Consider the following 21,008-nt stretch of genomic DNA (forward strand, 5'->3'; position numbering starts at 1 on the left):
TCTGGTTTACTGTAAAGCAGCCAACACAATTAAAGAACCTCAGCCGTTTTGGCTATAAAGCCTGGCCATTAGGTGAGAGTACTAAGAGCCTAGCATTGAGTTGTGCCGCCTCCACGGGGCAAACTCTTGGGGCGCCTGTCAGTCAATCCTGACTGCCCACTGCGAAGGAGCTCTGAGCTCTAGCAGTTAAAGTCACGGGTGTTTAGGACCTTGGGGCATCCGTCAGCCTAGCCCGGGCTGCCCGCCGCGAAGGGACAGTGCGTCCTAGAGGTTAAAGTCACGGATGGTATAAAACGGGCATAGCTGGCACCTCACCAAACATCCTTGGCCATCGGCTAACACATGGGCAGCCCTGAGTAAGCACTTTTGTACCTTGTTGATGCTATGGATCACCTACTCTCTTATCAAAGAGGTTTGTGTGATCACATACTTGCAAAATAATACTTTTAATCTCAAATCTATAATAGAATTGTCAGTGACATAAATGGGCTGCTGTACTCAATAATGAAACACATGGCCCGCATGTACTGTATATCCGATACCTTTTCATTTAGAGAACACTATGGAACAAAATTGATTTTGATGCCTAAACTATCCAGTCTTTTCACTAACAGTTCAAATACATTGTACTTTCAATTGCTTGAACCACCGCCATCATTAACATGGCAACTTTTTGCTCATCTGTGGGTTTTTTTAGTTTGTTTTGGTTTGGGGTTTTTTTGTGCTCATTGACTTTTAAGTGGAGTAAAAAGTCTATCTCAATATTTACCATTTGCTGTCCATGTTTCCTGTAATTTTCAGAGCTTTTAGGGTTTTAATTACTTCTACTGTGCTCTGCTTTTTGCTCTTCTGTTGATTGTTTGTATGGGATTGCTGTCATACAAACACGCTCTTGCAACACATGTGTAGTCAGTGCTGTTAGACATTGAGCTATGGGAATATGTAGAACATTCCTTTTGCTGAGTGAAATACATTTTTTGAGCTAACCCAGAAGACTTATCAGTTTAAAGCCCCGGTAAAGGCCAGATTTCTCATAGGAGCTACTTTTGGGTGTACAGGTGCAAGCAGATTCTTTAGCAACATTCTGCCTGAATCATAGGAAGGTAGAGACCAGTGCACCTGCGTGGAGGTGCTTTCCTTGCACCAATGGTATCTCTGTCATTAAGTTTGCCATTCAACCATTAGGGGGGTAATCATTTTACCGGAGCACAGATTCATCACAGGAATCAGAATTAAAGCTAGTAGTCAATATTGCATTTAGAAGAAGACGATCATCCAGGCATATAGGTATGCCTACAGACTCAAAGATGATCTGCCACTACAGCAAGGCATTTGTTAAATAATTTTGGTGCTGTGGCTTTGACTGGAATGGAAAATTAGTGATTTGAAATAAACAAAAAGGGTATTTCATTTATAAAAGCAGGAAATTAGTGGTATGAATGCTTGCTTTTGAAGAAACTGCTAGAAATGTAACAAAAAAGAAGCTGAGAGCTGGAATCATTACAAAGGAAATATTTAATTTAAGGAATGTTACTCAGATCTTTATTATTGTAAATCAGAAATAACACATTGCACACTTACAGGTTTCCTCATGCAATCTGTGCATCTACATGTATCAATTTATAAGGCTATTCTCAGAATAACGTATTCAGTCAGAGAGCTGGGAAGATGTTAAGTGTGAAAATCATTGGGATCAAATCCATTGTCTTTTTGGGCATCAGATGTTTGTTAGGGGATATTTTACCTAAAATTACAAAGTTAATTCCAGAATATCATGCTGTTAGAAAATGTAAATATTTTGAAATTCAGATTTTAAATATTTATTCAAAAACATAATCCTTTAATTGTAGTGTACAATAAAACATATAAAACTTGTTCCAACCTTTTCTTTTCCCTTACACACAAAGTATGTTTAATAAAAATGCTGATTTACAGAAATTTGACTAATGGGAGTGTTTGAAATACATAGAGTTCTCAGAAGGTTTTTCCATAGATTTTAATTTATCTATTTCAGTATTTTCGATCAATAATATCCTTCCTGTCAGTATGAAAGCCTTTTGATAACCTGATTTATGTTAATGTTAAATGGCAGTTCAATAACAATTATTGAATTGCTGATTAATATTGACTGAGCCCTTACCTTAAGTGGTGTTGGAATGTCCCAGACTTTTCTGCACTGATAACTTCTATGTGAGGTCAGGATATCTAGGCCACTGGGCAAATATGGAAATATCCCAGGAAGGTTTGAGTTCAGCACATAAAAGCATATACTCATTGTTTAGAAAGCGATCAGATTTGTGGACAGGGTATTTTGAGATCTGTGTGGATTCCTCTGATCTCTTGGAGGCCCTAGCAATTTGGTATGATGCCTGTGTATGGTATAGAGACAGCATTAGTAATTTTGGTGATGAACTTTTTAGTAATGGACAATGGTCACGTGTCCATATTATTTTTGTTAAATACATCAACGATGTTTGATATAGCTCAGCATGAGGCGTTTTAGATACTGTTATAAGATATGATAATGATGGACAGGGCTGATCCTTCCATGGCTCTATTTCTGAGAGGCAACAGGGCAGCTGGGTAGCTGCTCACCCATCACAATGGCCCTCTGATGCAGGAAGTATCCCTTACATCTTTTCCGTTTTGCCACTCCTCTTGTTCAAAATGTGTATTAGTTTGTTACAGGCAGTTAGGCATTTTTTACTACAGCGTTGTCCACATTCTGATGGAACTGGACTATATGTTTCCTGTATATCAAATTGCAACATTGTTTTTCTTGCTTTCCCAGTGTTTGACTAAGATATAGGATCTTAACTTTTCGAGACTGAATCTTGAAAAGATTGAGACGATGGTTGGCATGGAAAGCAACTTGAGGAAATGGTAATGGCTGTGACTTCCCTCAATTAATGGATTCATAAGCAGCTTGGGGTATTTTTGAAGCCCTGATCACTCTTTGATTCTCAGGTTACAGCAGTGGCTCATGCCATTACTTTTTCTTTTTATCTACAATATCTGGGAGAAGGTGGCCTTTCTATGATAATGTGGAGTTCACTGCAGTCAATCACACTATTTCAATTTCCATGTCTACAATGCTGCAGTGTTCTCTGCTTCTTTGTGTCTTTGAAGACCTTTGGAAGCCTCAGCTAGTACAGAATGTGGTAGGTCACCTGTTAGTTCAAGTTTGGAATAAGTGCATTACACCCGTGTTCTGCAGACTGCACTGATTTCCCGTCTGCTTTCAGATGACATCTGTTCTAATAAATACAGCCATACATGGTTTCTGATCCAGCTAGCTTAAAAGCTGCTGCTTTCTCTTGGTACTACCATAATGGCTGAGGTCAAATGAGGCACTTTTGCAGACCATCCTTAGATGTGCACTTTTAGGGATAGTAGAGTATTTATAGTGGAGAGTTGTTGGCTGTGGTTCTTGCTCCTTCTGCTCTTTGCCAGAGCTCATCGTCACTTATCTGCAGAGCATGGCAGATCGGACAACTTTCTAGTAAAGTAGATACATATATTTGTATGAACAGTAATAGTAAATGGGCAATATGAACATAATAAATGTCTTAAAAGAACTTCATAGTATACAAATTCATTGAGTAATCAATTAGTAGTAATATCAAATAGCACTTACAAATGAAAAGCCTTTCAATAATAAATCACCACTAAAATTATTAACTAAGAAAATCTGCACTGTGTTGACACTGGATCTTCCAGTCTATACATCAGATGGCATATAATGTTTTTAGATTATAAACTTATTAGGGCAGGATGTTGTCATCCTCTGTGTATGTTACTGCGTTGAGTTCGTTGATGATGCTGTACAAAATAGTATAATAGACATCTCTACTAGCATGTGCTGAGTTAAGATATAAAATGCTAATCTAACACTGCTGTCTAAAAGTGATACAACGAACTAATCAAAGCAAAATATAAGAAAGAAATTGTTTGCGCATCTCCAGTCCCAAATCATGGCTGAGGTTAAGCATAATGGTGTCTTAGGGCCTGATTCAAAGCTTATTGATGTTAATGGAGGCTCCAAGAAAGAATTCTTTTGCCCTCCTTCACCACATTTCATGCAAGATCTGCAGTATGTTTAAAAAAATTAAAAGTAACAGTGAAAAAATAAAATAATAAATGACATCCTTAAAAGATGACTGGGATAATATGTTTGAATAAATTAAGAAAGTGTACAAACCACAATATTATATTTTCTTTCTGCTTCCATTTCTTTGTTCCTCTCTTTTTTTCTCCCACATTCTTTTTGGCTATATATTCCATTTTCTTTCTCATGTGTCAATTTCAAATTTCTCATGCTTACCCTAGGCTCACTCCCTGCCTCCTTATTCCTGCCAAGACAGGTTTGGGGCTCAAAAATTGATTTACAAGATGCTTATGTTCACTTGTGAATCAGATCTTCCCATCCAAAATATCTACACTTTGTGATGGGAGGAGATCAATATCAATTCAGGGTCCTCTTTTGGACTCTCTATGGTAGATGGAGTATTCACAAACTGTTTTTGAGCAGTAGCAACATATGAGATGTCCTAATATCTACGTACCCTTACTTGAACAATTGGCTTATCACGGTGTCCTTACAGGAGGACCTAGCAAAAGCTACATCACAGATATGTATCTTGTTCCAAACACTGAGGTTCAAGAAACCAGGTCAAGTATTGTATTGGGGCAGTTCTGCATTCTCAGAAAGACAGAGCTTTTCTTCCAGAAGAGAGGCATTTCCAAATCTTTACAGCAATAGCAATAATACAGGAGAACTTTTGTCAAGCAGTGATGTTTTTCCTCAAGTTGATGGGCTTTATAGCGTCAGCCACACAATTTAACTCTGTACAAATTTCTTAAGATGACTCCTCTACAACATTGGTTAGCAAGATGCTGTATTCCAAATAGAGACCGCATGTTTATGACATTGACACTACCCAGAGATGCCTTCCTGTCACTCATATGGTGGACTCAGTGTTGCGATGCCCTTAAAGGGATTGCATTCAACCCCTAGCTGCGTCAGCTACAGTCACCTCCAGTGCTTCCAGTTGGGGCTTATTAAAAGAATCTAACAAGTGACTGGCATTCCAGGGAGAAAAAATTGCTATCAACATTTTAAAATTTAGAGCAATATATTGGGCTCATAAGTACTTTCTCGCTCATCTGCATGGCAGTGTGGTTCAGGTAACGCCTTAGAATATTACAGCAGTATTTTACATGAAGAAGTGGATGGGGGTTGTGGAGAGAGACGTGTTATAGCCACCTGTGCAGAGACTGTAGCTCTATAGGAGTGGTGCACAGTACACCAATTTTTATCCTGTAACTCTCTGTCTTGCTGACAAGGACAATATGCGGGCAGATCAGCTGAGCAGAGGCTTATATGATCAGCACAAGGGATCACTCAAGAATTTAGAAGTAAACATCATCATCTTTCTATGAGTGTATCCAGAGAGAAACCTATTTTCAACAAGACACCACTCCAAAGGTTTTATTCCAGAGCAAAAGCAGACAACCAGTCTATCTCAGCAGTACTTCTTCAGGGCTGGTGGTAGGGATATCCTCTATGCATTCCCCACAATTCGTCTAATGCAGGAAGTTCTCAGGAAAATCAAGCAAGACAAAGCCAGGGTTATTCTAATAGCCCTGGCCTCGACAAGACAATAGTGGTTTTGGATCTCCTGCAACTATCATAAGGGATTTCTATCTTTGCCTGCAATTCCAGAGCTTTTGACCAGAAGAGAGGTTAGATTTGCTATCCAGACCCAGATTCTTTCCATTTAACACCATGGGCCACAGGACTTCGGAAAATCTGGAACTGTTTAGAAACAGTACAGGAGATATAGTTGTCCTCCAGGAAACAGTCAACTCACCTATGTTGTCATAAATGGAAAAGGTCATCTTTTTGGAGAACCAGCTATAACAGAAATCCATTTTCAGCTTCTGTTCAATCCATACTGGAGTACTGTATTTCAAATCCTTGGGGCTCTCCATGTCATTGGTAAAAGTATATCTCACAGCCATCTCTGCTCATCACAGCTTAATTGAGAAAAAGACTATATTTAGCCATGATACAGTAAAAAGGTTCTTGAAGGGGCTAATGAATGTCTACCCTGTGGTTAGAGAACCTCACCTGCATGGTCTAGTCCTTATTCATGTTCTAGTCTTATTCAGCTCATGAATCCTCCCTTCAAACCCATGGGAGAATGTTCCCTATTTCAGCTCTCAATTGAGACAGCCTTTTCTATACCAATTATATCCTCTAGAAAACTGAGCAAGCTATAGGCTGTCATGGCTGGACTCTGCCTCTCTCCCCTTCTTCCCCTCCCTCCCCCTCAAAAGTTATTCACAAAGATAAAGTGATCCTTTAGCCAACCTGAAATTTCTCTCAAAGGTGGCAACAGAATTCAATCTTAACTTACCAAGATCTTTCCCTAGGCCTCACTGTCACTCAGTGGAGGTTAAGCAACACTACTCAGATGCTAAGAGAGCATTGATCTTCTATTTGAGTATGGCTAAGGAATACAAAAAATCACCTAGACTCTTTGTCTCTTATAGGGAAAAGAGTAAAGCTCGGGCAGTCACATGCCAGTGCCTTTCTAAATGTCTGACTCTCTACTGAAAAGTGTTTATGAACACACACCTGTGCCTCTTCCAGAAGGGCTTAGAACACACTCAGAGTGAAGAACATTCCCTGGCCTCCCTGAGGGCTTGTCTACACAGCAAGTTACCACGTGGCAAGCCAGGATGTGACTCCACAATGCTTCAGCTTGCCACACAGTAACTTCCTATGTGAATACTGCTACAGTGCAGTGAAAATTTTCATATTGTGGAGGCTGTACTCCAGGATTTTCACTGTGTGGTAACAGTGTCCACATGATGAGTTATTGCTCAGCAAGTTGGGGTGCTGTAGATACAACCTCGGCTTGCCACTCAGTGATTTGCCATGCAGACAAGCCTTCATTTGTCTTCCCATATTCAAACTCTGTAGAGCTGCCATTTAGAGCTCAATTTTTTCACAAAATATTGCTGTTTACATCTGGAATCTGAATCTGATAAGCAATTTAGTAAAGTAGCATTACAGTATCTATTTAGCTAGGTTTTTTTGGTCCCACAGTCCAGAGGGAGAAGTGCTGATTGCCCAACTCCCAAGTGGGAATATGCAGAGGACTCGCAAAGAAAAAATTAAGGTTACTCACCTGTAACCAGAGTTCTTCACGATTACCTCTGCACATTCATATTCCGCATCCTCCTTCCCCTCTTCCTTAGAGTCCTAATTTCAGTTTTGCCTTTGAAGACATGATGAAAGGAACTCATCTGGCAGGCAAACCACACTCCCTTTTTATAACCCCATCCTCTGAATGAGTAATAGGTGACACAAGAGCTCTGCAACAGGCACTGCTACTAGAAAGTTGTACTGGTCCAAGCCGCACAATTCATGTATTCCAAGAGTGTGAATGTGCAGAGGTCGTCTCGAAGAACTTCAGTATAGGTGAGCAACCTTCATTTCTGTTCTCTTTGTGTATGTCTGCATTGACTTGCCATCTGGTCCATTCTTCTCTTTCTGATTTCTCTCTTCCTATATTTCTCTTGTCCTCTTTTTCATTATTGCTTTCTCTGTGGCTAGTCATTTCCCAGGTCTCTTCCTCTGTTTTACCCTCTCTAAATTAATGAATATTGTGTATTCCTGTTTTCTCACACACACACCCCCAACCAATATATAAAATGTACATTTCACCATTATGCCACACTTTTAAGTGTTAGGAATTTAGTAAAGGATGTGCTATTCTCCATACCACGGAATCGTGCCTAAAAATATATAACAGCACAGAAAAGGAAAACTGATTATATATGGATTCATACACCTGATGGCTTGGCAATGTCTTAGAGTGTTTTAAACTGTTTTTCCCCCCATGAAGAAAAGCAAACTTGTTATTCTCAAAGTAATAAAGGTTTGCTGAAAGTGAACATAAGTCACACCCTCTTCCTGACATCACTACACTAGATGTAATCAGATTCCTCCAATCCGCTATCTTTTTTTTTTTATTGCTCCCACAAGAGGCTATTTAATCATGCTATTGGACTCCATCTTCAAGCTCTTTTACTGTGACTTAATCCAACAGGTGTATTTAAGATTAAGTCACCTCTTTGGCACTGTAGTAATGTGCTTTTAGTAGGGAGGTCTTAATACTCAAACAGGTGACAGTCAACAGTGTAAATAACAAATAGAGATCCTTAATAAATAATAGCTCATCCAATTTTATTTTGGATTAATACTGTTCAAAATAAAATACATTATACTGCACGTGAATCTGTTAAACAAAAATAAAACATAGACGGTATGTGGTATTACTGACTTTTTGTGGATATTAATTTAATGTGGCATGACTCATGAATGTTGGACTCAGTTGGAAAGTTTACCTCTCCCTAGCAACTCCTTAAATATAAGGTGCCTACTCCCAAGTTTTTGTTTGGAACCAATAATTATTTAAAAAACAAACACTCACTATGGTATTCTGCAATACAGGTCCAAAACACGGTAGTAACACGGATGCAAACTGCAGTGTTTGGGGCCATAACTGTAGAATCGTAGAGGAATATTAGGGTAGTCGAGGTAAAAATGTTAGTAGTCTTAACAGTTAAACCAGTAAAAAGTCAAAAGGAGGAATGTATATAGATACATTTTTTCTGATATGAACAACAAATTTTCATTTTGTGCTAAGCTGCATGTGTTCTTCACAGGAGAGGAGCTGTGTACTGGCCTCATATCAGGGTGTTCCTTGGACTGTTCCTTCGGTTTCCAGACTGATGTCCACAACTGTGAGATCTGTCAGTGCCGTCCAAGGCCTAAGAAATGCAAACCCATAGTATGTGACAAGTACTGTCCATTTGGATACTTGTACGTATTTTTATTCTGAAAGCATATTTATCATAATCCATGTGCATATAAAATATGCAAAATCCATGAATATTTATTTATATATGTTTATGTTCTGTATGAAAAATGGGAGGTATGCAGAGAGGCAGGAATGTACTTATTTGATAAGTGTATAGTATTCCTCAAACAGACTTGGACGAAGTTGTGAAAATGGATTTTGATCACCAGACCAAAAGAAAATTCAAATAATCAAAATAATGACTAACAAAATTATAAAAGCAGAAAAGTATCTTTTAAAATAGTTTTAAACAGTCTTTGAGAGAAAATTTAAAGTACTGCATAAAATTTACCTTTCATGTTGCTTTTTAAAAATTTTATGCACTAACATTTCTAATATCCCCTCCATCTTGTAACTTGCTTCTTTTACTCCGTTGATCCCGTTGTATTCGGAGTTGATCTTTTTATTATGACATAACAGTAGCTTACCTGAGCAATCATCTGCTCTAGTCTTCCATTTCTTTTCTGCCAGTTATTTCCTGTGGAACACTAATGGAAAGTCAGTCTGTCTTCTGTCATAAGTGTTTCTAAGTGTCACTGACACCTATAATGTTATCAGACACCCTCTTCCTTAAAAAGAAGTAATGGTGGGTATATTTTTTTTCATCAGGAAGAAGGGATCCTGCAGCAAATAGGGCAATTATTTTGTCATAGGTAGAGATTTCTTTAGAATCTGTAGATATGCAGACATTCGGTGTCCTCAGTGAAGGTTTAACCAACGTGCTCCGGCCCTTCAAAAAAGACATAACACCAATTTATAGGAACCAACATAAATTTCACCCTCTCCCTTGCTTAAAGTTGGTAGTTTTAACCCACAATATCTAACCTTCAGATACCGTACTTAGCTAACTCCACTACTGTTACTGCCCTTGGCAGTTTATACTTGCATTTCTTTAGTTCCTGACTTATTCTTTTTTTCTCCTTTTACTGAATTTGGCACTGTATAATCTCTTAATAATCTTATACACTGCACTATAGTTCTTTCTTATTTCATATTTTCTTTAATCTTTTTGAATAATCAAAATATGGTGCAGCCTAAATCATCCAAACATTTGAGACACATCACAGACTTTAAGAAAAATGGAGATCCAGCTCTGTCATGGTCTGACAGCAGAGAATTTAACCAATGCTAGAATTGTAGAGGGAGTGGGAGGGTGTACAAACAAGTGGGTCAAACTCACAATACTTAGTGTTGTCAGATGAAAAATCTGGAGCAGACAACTCTCCTGCCTCCTTTTTTTTTTAAATATATGTTACGGGCTTGCTTCTCCCACTCCCTAATTCAGCCATTGAGTTGTATTGTACTTATGTGAATGTATCAGTGCAGTTGCCCTTTTTTATTGTTTATATAGCACTATGCAGGTACATAGTGCTGTACAAATGGTGAAATATGATAAACATAAGACAGCTCCCTGCCCTGAGGACCATGCATTGTAAAAGCACAGGAGGTACAATATTTTATAATATTGGGGGGGACTCCTAAAACCTCCACAAAATAGTGAATGTGCGTTTAAAACAATATTTATTTTATTTCTTTGGATTTCTAATCACACTAAAAAAGAATGCCTTTCCATGTGCTTTACGTCCTCCCTGACAGGATTTAAAAGTATCAACATAAAAAACCACTCCAGTATAATTAATGTGAGCAGTACCATTTAATATAACCCATAAAGCATTGCTTTAAAATGTTATTGGATTTAGCTGTTTTTCAAGGAGGGTAGGAATGAAACAGAACACAGTGCAGATTATGCGAGTGGCTGTTCTAAGCATTTAGCAGCAAAAATAGGATTTATCAAGTCTCCACTGGATGAAGAAGACAAAGAGAGTAGGTAGACAGGCAATGTGGGTAATCTGTGGGTAGAAGGAGGGGGTGTAAAAGAAGATTATGAAAGAGATGTAGTTGGGGCAAAATTCTTTTTGAAATTGAAAATTACCAGATGTGATCATATATTCCACATGTTCTCACCACTTATGGAGAACAAGAATAATTTTCACAAGTTGATATTTGAATCCTCTGTTTATTTTAATGTTGATAATTCAAAAGTACAAACTGAAATAATATTCCACTAGTGTAAAGAAATGTAAAAAATAACTTAATGTTACCATTCACAATGAAAACCAATAGGTTGTTAAACTTGTGTTTCATTGCAATTTGTAGCAAAACACGGAATCTGACTTTGTTTATGGTATAGAAAATGTCTTAATTGTGACATTCAGGTGCGCAGCGACACTTAAACTTTGGCACAGAATAAATGAAAATTTTTATTTACATTTTCAGATGCTGTGTTTAAATACTGTTATCCCTGATAGTATTCAGTAACTAGCAGTTATTTTCAGCTTTCTAATCAATACTGAACTATACAGAATAATCTAATATGCTGTCACTATAAAAAGGACTCTGTCAAGATGGTTAGATCTTGCTTTAACAGCTTCCCCATGTTACAGCTCTTAAATTAAGGACTGTAACATTGTTGCAGCACTAATTTAAAAAAATCAAAAAAGATAAATCCACAGTTTACTGTTACTGGGGCTGTACATACAATGGACATGTGTCTGTGTGCACACATACATTCTCACATAGTTCAACATAAAACAGCATATTTACACGTGCAGTTTACATAGTTCGTTTAAAGGGCAGCTCTCAATTTTTTAAAAAATTCAGTACTCCACCAATAATACTTTTTAAAAGTATATGATTCCAGTTCTTAATATAAAAGCTACAGTGTGGAATAATTGTTAAAATGTGGTCATTTTAAGGGCATGTCATTGTCTCTTAAGGCACCGCTGCAGGAAAGCACTTGCACATGAGCTGTAAGTGCTTTCCTGAGCCAAGGCCTAAATGTTCTCCCCCCACCCCTTCAGTTGACTCTCTTGATTTTGCTGTGGAGTGTCTAAGGCAATCAAGCTAGCTTCTCTTTATACTTTTTTTCCTTTATAAAATACTTCTACCTTCAATTTAATTGATTTTATTTCACTTGTCATCCTAACCTTGGATCATATATTGCAGTGTTTAAAACTGTGTACTATTGTGAGTTCTGGAAATGCTTATCATAATTGTTCTGAAATGCCACATATTGTGCTTTTTATTCACTGATGTGTGTTTTTATTTATTTACTTTTTATTTATTATTCATATTAATTTGCTAGTTTTACTGTTCTGTTCTTTTTATTATAATTGTATAATACATTTTTCCTCTAAAATGAATGTGTGAAAAACTCATGCTTTCTTAATGAGCACTTTATGGGATTAAAAGTTTTATTTGATCCAGTATTTTTTCCTTACTCTATTTTGTTTTGTTTTATAAACAGTAATTATGAGGGGGGAGGGGAAAAGGATACTTTATTTCAGTTTTGAGTGAAATACAGTAGGGACAGAAACCCACAATGAACATATTTATGCAACTTCTAAATGTTGGACCTTGGGTATTTAGGAAGAATTAATGTTGTCCTAAGGTAAGTAAATGCAGTAGATTTCCATTCATGATTCTTTACTCCCAGTGTGTGACTGGCGGTAACTTCCTTAACCAGAATCCACAACACCAGTGAGTGGAATATGTGTAGCTGCTAAGAATAATAGTCAGCCATTCCTCAGTCCATTTTTTCTTTCTACTTAGGACAGAGAAACATCTTTTGACTTTGCTGCTATATGTACATGTACATCCTTACTCTGTGAGAGTTTATTCATTTTTTAAAAAGTGAAGTCCTCTCTTTATTCTTATTGTTTCTACTGCTTCTTACTGTTCCATTGGTTTATATACAAATTAGATATTTGTCTGTGAGATGAGTCTTTGATACCTGACTACTTTATATTTGATTGAGATGCCTCTTTGCTAAGGCTGAGTTTCATGGCAGGTCTCTGGCTCGTTCCTTCTTTTTCTTCTGGGTTGTGATTTGTTTGTTTTTTTGAGGCACAGACCAATGACTTCAGGAAGAGCCTAAAGTGTGATTAGCAGATGTCCGTCATAATGGTAATGTCTTCTCCCTATGGTGTCTGAGTACACACCTGGACACTCATTGATTCAGAGTCTCTAGAATGTGTTTTTAAATTGCAGGGACTTAGAGAGATCATATCAGGTCTGATTGGCTTTCCCTAAAATAGCCTGGAAGTCCTTAAAAATACTAGTTTAGTTAAATAACTCAGATGGAAATTGAGACTCTTCAGATTTGCCTGTTTAAAAGTAAGACCAGCTGAATAGACCCTACAGTGCCACTTTACCATTTGCAAAGCATTTAAATTAAGTCTGACGTTAAGGGGTACATAAAGGCATTAGATCTGTTGGAGCATCGACATAATTTCCTTGTGGCAGTCAACAATGACGTGAAGTTAAAATGGGAGCCTGCCCCCAAGAACCGGTCTACTTCTTTAGCTGAATATTTTGGCATATATGATACATCCCTCATGTATCCTCAGCATCTTGGATTTCCTGGGGTCTCTGCTCACTCCAGATCTACACTGTCATAGCAGAGAGAGCCCAGCGTCAAAGACTGTGGATTGGCCTCCTGTACATTTTAATGAATGCTTTCTTCCTGCATGTTTGCAGCCCTGTTGACCATGTACAACCAGTCAAGGCATCTTGCTCACCAAAAATCAGTTGGAACACCTGGCTCTTGCCACACAAAATCTGCTGATGTCTGTGCCTAAGCCATTAAGTCTATCAACATGTTCAGCCCGATTGATTGTGTACCGAAGGTACATTATATAAATGTTAAACAGTAATTGATTCCATCAGAGAGGTTGGCATTCTCAGCACCATCTTTCCTCAGTCTACGCCTTCACCTCTCCAACTAGCTGACTCAAGAGACTGAGGCAGAAAAAGATTCATCAGGTCAGTGCTATCTGAAGAAATCTTAACATCATACATTTCTTTGGAGTCTCTTTTCTGGAAGGACACAGATTCTTCCTCTTTCTAGAGAGACAGGAGGAAAGCCCATGAATTTGCTAATTTTCTCCCCTTCACCCCACCATGAGCAGAAAGGATGCTTTGAGAACATAATAAAAGAGGATTTGCATCTGATTAGTGTGTCTCTTGATGCGTATCTTGCAACAACAAAAACAGCTTCTTCAGGGATAGAAATTTGCAGGTATGCATCATTGTGGTCTTTTGGTCTCCTGCAGGAAGTGCAGCAAAATATGAGGACCTGTCACATAGAGGTAGAGAAATTTAGGGAAAGGGGTAGAAATTGAATGGATGGAAGAGAACAAAAGTAAGGCTACCTTCAATTCCCTGAGTTTCCATCATCTAGCATTCATATTTTTCATACCAGAGGAGGAATAAACAAAAAGCAGTGGCTAATAAACCAGGCAATGCCAGCAAGCCCAGCTTCAAAGATCCCCAAGACCCCAAGCAGAGTATAAAGCCACCCAAAAGCCAGAGGACTTAGTGTCTTCAGCATTATCCATCTCAGAAACAAGAACTTTATGGATTTTTAAAGGTTTGTTTAATCAGCCAGTTTTTACCATGGAAGATCGCCCTGTAAGAAGAAGAAGAAGAATACCTCCCGCAACTCCCAGTAACCTTTAGTCGTGGATCATCAAAATTATGTTGTAGGACAGCTCACTAATTTCCCCCTTCAAGCATGCACTCGAGTACAGCCCTGTCAAAAAGAATTCACATGAAAATCCAGTCCCTCTTTGACAAAAATGCCATTAAACCATACCATCAATTGCAAAAGGATATTTTATTCTAGGTACTTCTTTGTCAGAATTGGTGTAATGTAGGTTAGGGCCAAATAAATCAGCTGAACACTTGATGAAAAGAAAAAAGTAAGCCCCTTGATTGATTTTGCTATGAAATTTCCCAGAGCCTCAAATTTTTCTCATCTAGGCTTTGTTATTCCACTATCTCTTGGCAGAACATTTTAGTATTCAGGTACAGGTGATAGTATTTTTGTCATGACTAGAGAAGGTATTTTCTGACTTTGCCCAATTCCATGCAGATACACAGAGGAGGAGGAGGAGGCCAGGAGGAGTCTTCCACACGTTTTGCACCCTGTGCCGGAGCTGTCTCTAACTGTTGCACTTCCCCAAACATAAACACTGTGACTCCAGTGTCCACAGTGGCATAGGACATAGGACAACTCAAAGGGAATGGGGAAGGGCAGGATTATGGCCCCCATCTGCCTCTTCGCAAGTCGTGGTGCTAACTCCACAAGGGAGAGCACAAGTTGTACCCTAAAGAAGGGTGGGTCAGTGGAGGAAGGATTATCTCAGAGTTAAGAGAATGAACTGGGACTCAGGAGATCTGGATTCAGTTCCCACCTGTTGCAAACTTCCTGTGTGACCTTATGCAAATCACTTAATCTTTCTCAATTCTTCATTTGAAAAATACTTCCCTCCCTCACAAAGATCTAGTGAGGATAAAAGCGTTGATGATGATGTATGAAGCACAGAGATACTACACTGATGAGAGCCATAGAAGTACCTTGACAGACACATCAGTAGTGTCTGTGCACCACTGATACTCCAGGAGACAGTGTGTTTGCCTGAGGCACAAAGTCTCCTAGAATACTTGCTGCAACAGTGCACTTCTGCACTGCCTCTATGCATTTGTCTATACTGCAGCTGGCAGCATGTATTCTACTACGGGTAGACAGACACATGCTAGCTCTGCTTGAGCTGGTACTCTAAAAATAGTGTAGCTGAGGCAGCATCTCAGGCTCGCCACCTAAGTACAGACCCATCTGGTCCTTATAGGTACATACTCAGGTAGTTATGCTGAACCGCCACCCATGCTACCCCCTGGCTGTGCTGCTATTTGTAGCGTGCTGTAGCTTGAAAAGAGCTAGCACGTCTGTCTGCTCAAGCTGGGAAGCATGCTCCCAGCTGCAGCGTAGACATCTTACAAAAGCCACTATTGAGCCCTGTACATGCAGCTCTGCTGTTCAAATGCTATAGTTTTGCAGGTATTTTATTCATTTATTTTTATTCCTAGTCATTAGATTGTTAGCTTTGTCCTTTCTTTTGTTCTTGGATAGTAAATTAAAATTGCATCCATCCTTTTGTTTAGCAGTTCCAGGCTTGGCATTCCATGTTTAATGTGGGTATTTCTTATATTGTTTCCTTTACAGAGGTCACCTTTTGTTTGGTTGGTTGGGTTTTCTGTTTTGTTTTGGTTTTCTTTTTTTTAACTTGGATACATTTTAATTGTGCGCTTCAGGGTTTTTTTCCCCTGAAACGAGGCCTAGATTTGCTCTGCTTAAACCAATGGCTTTTCTAAAGCTGCTGCTGTTTTTCTGTATATGCAGATAACAGTTTACTATTACAAACTCTCCAGTTAAAACCACCACATTTTATAATTAATCACTGAGAAGTATTTTTTCCATTTAGCTGTGTAAACCATAAGCCATGACTCAAATGAATTAGCATTAGAAAATGCTAGATTAAGGATGTCCAATCTGAGGTTATATCAAACAGTTTTAAATGTTACACATACAATTTTGCTATGGAAGCTAGATTGGAAGTTAATGTCTCGGGTTGTGATAAAAATCCTTTTCACAAAAGCTACCAATACAGGGGACGATGTCTCTCTTCAAAATATCAAAATACTTAAAACTAAGGTTCCACTCTAAATTAGTGCTTGTAATCATTGTGCGAATCCCTTATGATGCCAATGATTTGCAGATCAAATGTGCTCATTATATAAGTAAAAGTATCCTTTTTTCTAATTGCCAGACCTGTCCATTCAAACTGGAATCTGAGCTATGCTGGGTTCTTTCCTGCTACTGCATCATCAGCAATAATAAAAGTTTTGCAGGACAGTTTATGCTCTTAGGCACCTTTGTAATTCATCTTCAGTGGGTTTGCGCATATGTAATTTACTGTAACTTAGGGAACAATTGTGTTGACAAAGCACAAGAAGGAATAGAATCCATCACATTTTCTTTTAGCAGTATTTCCTTATGTGAGTTTGCAAATAATACATCTGTGTCTGTCTTCTGAATATACACAGATCTCTCTAGCAAGAAATATAGTCCATTTTCAGAGTAGAACTACACTTAAAATTAGTTAACCCACTAATAATACATTCTTGGAAAATCAGAGTAGATACGTATTTCATATTAATAGTCAATCCAAGGAAATCAACTGAAGCTCATGCAGTATCTGGGGAAATTCAGTATTCAGAATAAAAGGTTAAATGTTAAATTGGAAGAATTGGCTGGAAAATGGTATTCTCAAACTTTGGATCTCTAAAATAAAGGAATTTTCATGAGTTTTGCAGAGTTAAAGACCAAATCAGGTTAACACAAGAATGCACACTGGCAATATCTAATGCTAAGGGACTGCCTAAAAAAAGATTTTTTGTAAATAACTTCAAGCACGAGATCAGAAATCTGTGGAATTTTTTATTGAAAAGAATAATACAAAATAGCTTCTGAAGTATGTAAATTTCTATTAAAACAGGTGAGGAGAGCTTCCATTTTTTCTCTCTCTTCCTCCCCTCCCCCTCCCCGGCATTTGAAATTCCATTGTTTAGAACATAGTTTTTCTCTAATCAAGGATAAAGTAGCAATGCAAAAGAGATGTTGATTTACAGGTGATGTGGCCTAAGATTCCTCATAAAGTTTTCTGAACCGCTTTTCATCTGAACAGGGTAGATTTGAAAGACGGTAACAAATACTAGAGGTGTTCAATAAGCGCTGGTAGCTATGATTCAAATCCTGTTTTGCCCTTGAGAGGGCAAACAAAGCCCAAAACACAGTGGAAGCAGTGCAAATTGACTGCACAGAGGGAAATAGACTGTTAGCTGGCAATGCAGGGAAACTTTGCATGGCCTGTGCATCACGGGGCCGTTAAATGGAATAACTTGAGTGCTCACTGAAACGAGCAACGGTTGCACAATCTGTTCCTTATAAACTTATCACATTATGACTTCATCACTGAATTCAAAAAAAGATGGAATATATTTTTGATAGGGGCTTCTGCATGTTCCAGTGATTGTGGTACTCGTTCATCTAGGGGGTTAAAGGTCATATGAGGAATAGAGTACTGGATGTCATAAATTGAGTAGTTAAGTGTGCTTAGATACTTGCATGATCAGGCCCTAATTCATTAGTGCTATTAAAGAACTATAGCTCCTTACATGAAGAGTGCTATAGAAGTACAAGATATTGTATGAGGCCTGTGTCTAGAGGTATGTAGGGAGCAGTAGTTTCTACTCTATACATATAGTGTAGATGAGGTAGTTTGGGTTCATTAGTTTGTAGAGGAAAGATAGATTGGGATTATAGGTTTTCTGTACTGGATATGAGTAAGAGGTGAGATGTTGTCTTCCACTGTGAACAGTCATGTGAAATGGAGAGGGGTCTGTAGCTTATAGGAAGTGAATAGGAATTGGTTCTTTGATTTACATATGAACTATGTGAATTCAGGTATTGTGTTAACTATTGGAAATATTAATGGGACAGAGTGAAGGCAGAGAGTAAGGTGGGTTCTGATAAATATCGATAACGTTTTCTATATTAGTTGATCAAGTAAAGTTGACACAACTACATTTTTTAGTAACCTTATCTCTAAATTCCTACTATATGTCTTTCTTGTAATGTTGTTAATTACAGCCATAGTGTTATCTCAACCATTTTTGTCTCAGAGCTGTCTTGAAGTTTAAGTAATTATTTTCAATAAGATGGGGTGATTTAAATTGTTGATCTAAATCACTTGGGTTTAGTTTGTTGTTTAAATCAACTTGAGGCTTTCTAAAAATAATTTTAAAATTTGTACTTTTGCACTTTAGATTAAATAAAGTATAACGAACTGAACTATAAACACTGGTTGGTTGGGGTTTTTTTTTAAAGTGCCACTCAGTAATTTCTTTTATTTGAATTTTACAAAACTGCTGGAGGCAAAAACGAAATATTAAAAATTAAAGTCCTGATCCTGCAAACAGTTACGCAGGTATGCAGCATTACTCACATGAATAGCCCCAAACTCAATGAGACTACTCATGCTTAAAGTTAAGCTAAAACTGTAGTTTAACAAAAAATTTAGTGGCATAAAATCTGTCATTTCAAAACAAAATTGCTTCAGTGTTAACAATGAAAAGTTATTTTGACTTTTGATATATTAACCAAGTTATTGTGGACTTCTTTAGACATGCCAAACAAAATTTTTAAAAATAGGAACCTTAAATTAGGCTCCTAAGCCCATATTTAGGCAAAAAGCACTGAGGAAAGCCAGTCTCATTGACTTCAGACTGCAAAATCTGGTAGAGCAGTATAGCCTAGTCAAAGCACTTCCGCTTTTTTGACTTGTGGAAGTTCAACATATTGGAAGGTGGTGTTGGTTGCAGATATAGCACAGCCTATGTTCTAATCAATGTGTTTGAGTGTGCATGGTTCTCAGGGTAAGGATGTTAATGAAACCCTGGAACTGTCTTTTTCATCAAAGATTAGAGCATTTTCAAGGTAAAATTTCTTAGTAGAAATACTCCGTATGTAAAAACTGAAATTCTGCTAACAGGAAACTAAAGAAACAAGTAAACATATTTGACTATAACATGGGAATTCAGCATAGTTGTAGCCGTGTGAGTCCCAGGATATTAGAGACACAAGGTGGGTGGAGTAATATCTATTTTTGGACCAGCTTCAGTTGATGAGAGAGACAAGCTTTCGAGCAACACAGGGCTCTTCTTCAGATATGGGAAAGGAACTTCCTGCATCACAGCAAAATGCAAGGTGGAACAGATAGTTTAGCACAAGTAGTTAGCACATATTGTAAGGGACCATCCAAGGTAGAGTGCCTCACCACAGAACCTGATATCATACCAACATGTGAAGAACTAGAAGAATTCTTCCACTATCTCCACTTCAAAAAATTGTCACAACAGTGATGACACCACTCACAACTACCATGTTCCCACCTACAATCATAAGAAAAAAGAATCCTCTGAGTGGACACTACAGAGCGGGCAAAACCACACTCTTGATCATTACATTGCTTCAGGAAAAAAACTGACTGCAAAATCCTTAACAAACATCACATCTACCATTATCTCTTCACTGCCAAGAAGACAGCGATACAGTCCCAGAAATCTAACCATCACATAGTGCTCAAACCAGCAGACATTGCACTTGGGGATACATGGAAAAGAGGTGTTACTGTGGCACAGAAACAGTTCCATGTATGGGGAAATGAATGGGTGGGGGGCATAAGTGCTGCCTGTCCATGATCTCTTCTAGGATGGTTTTAGTGGAAGAAAAAATTACCTCTATTCCCCAACCTTATGGTTTACCTTTTGCTCAACACTTCACTTTGCCCTGCATGCCTGCCTTCCCTGCATACCTTCTCTGCATCAATTTCCTCATCACACAGTCTGTCTCTCCCACTTTTTTACCATTCCATGCCTTTCAGGCCCCTTGGTAGGGGTACTGAATCAAAGATTGAGCACTCAAGGGGGAAGGCATTGGGGAGGTTAAGATTCCAGCAACCACAACTATCCTTCCTGGAATGAGGTGTGCCTATGAAAAGATGCTGGCCCTCAAGATGTTTTGATAACCAATGGCTTTGAGGCTGCAAGGTGAATAAAGAATACAAATGGTGTGGGATGTCTGAGAAAAAGACCATTATAAATACTCTGATTTTTAAGAAAATAAAAACAATAGCTTTTAAAATGAAAGTAAAATAGTATCTTTGCACCATAAAGCTTAAAAACTTACACTTTTAATGAAAACTTAAATTAACACTGTATATTTATTTTTAATGTAATATTACTTAAAATCTTACCAAGTCTTACCCAAAAGATTCAAAGGCAACACTCATCAACACTCCTTACCAAGGGTAAGGGTTGTGGATTTTCCATCACCGGACAAAAAAATAATTATACTCAAGATTAGATGTTTTTCTAAAATATATGCTGTAGTTCAAACAGGAATTATTTCAGGGAGGTTCTATGATCTGTTTTATGCAGGTGATCAGACTAGATTATCACAATGGTTCCTTCTGACCTTGAAATCTAAAAATCTCTGAATTGTTGAGGATAATAATGTTAACACTACTTGAGGATCAATACTGTTCTTTAAATATAATGTTCCAACAAAGTTAGACCAGTTTTACAAAAGTGAAATAGATTTGATTTTTC

General features: G+C 38.0%; 1 protein-coding gene across 6 annotated transcripts in view; it reads left to right on the forward strand.

Annotated features, from left to right (window-relative positions):
* CRIM1 (cysteine rich transmembrane BMP regulator 1) overlaps nt 1-21,008 on the forward strand; it is a 300,395-nt gene that overhangs the window by 226,196 nt on the left and 53,191 nt on the right. For 4 of the 6 annotated variants that reach the window (XM_073338355.1, XM_073338356.1, XM_073338357.1 and 1 more), the window contains one exon: nt 8,743-8,899. The exons of the other annotated variants lie outside the window; for them this stretch is intronic. In XM_073338355.1, coding sequence (XP_073194456.1) covers nt 8,743-8,899 — 157 coding nt within the window. The remainder of the gene's footprint in view (nt 1-8,742; nt 8,900-21,008) is intronic. 6 annotated transcript variants of the gene reach the window in all.

The sequence above is a fragment of the Lepidochelys kempii genome, chromosome 3 (assembly GCF_965140285.1).
Source record: "Lepidochelys kempii isolate rLepKem1 chromosome 3, rLepKem1.hap1, whole genome shotgun sequence".
In the NCBI taxonomy this organism is placed as follows: domain Eukaryota; kingdom Metazoa; phylum Chordata; order Testudines; family Cheloniidae; genus Lepidochelys; species Lepidochelys kempii.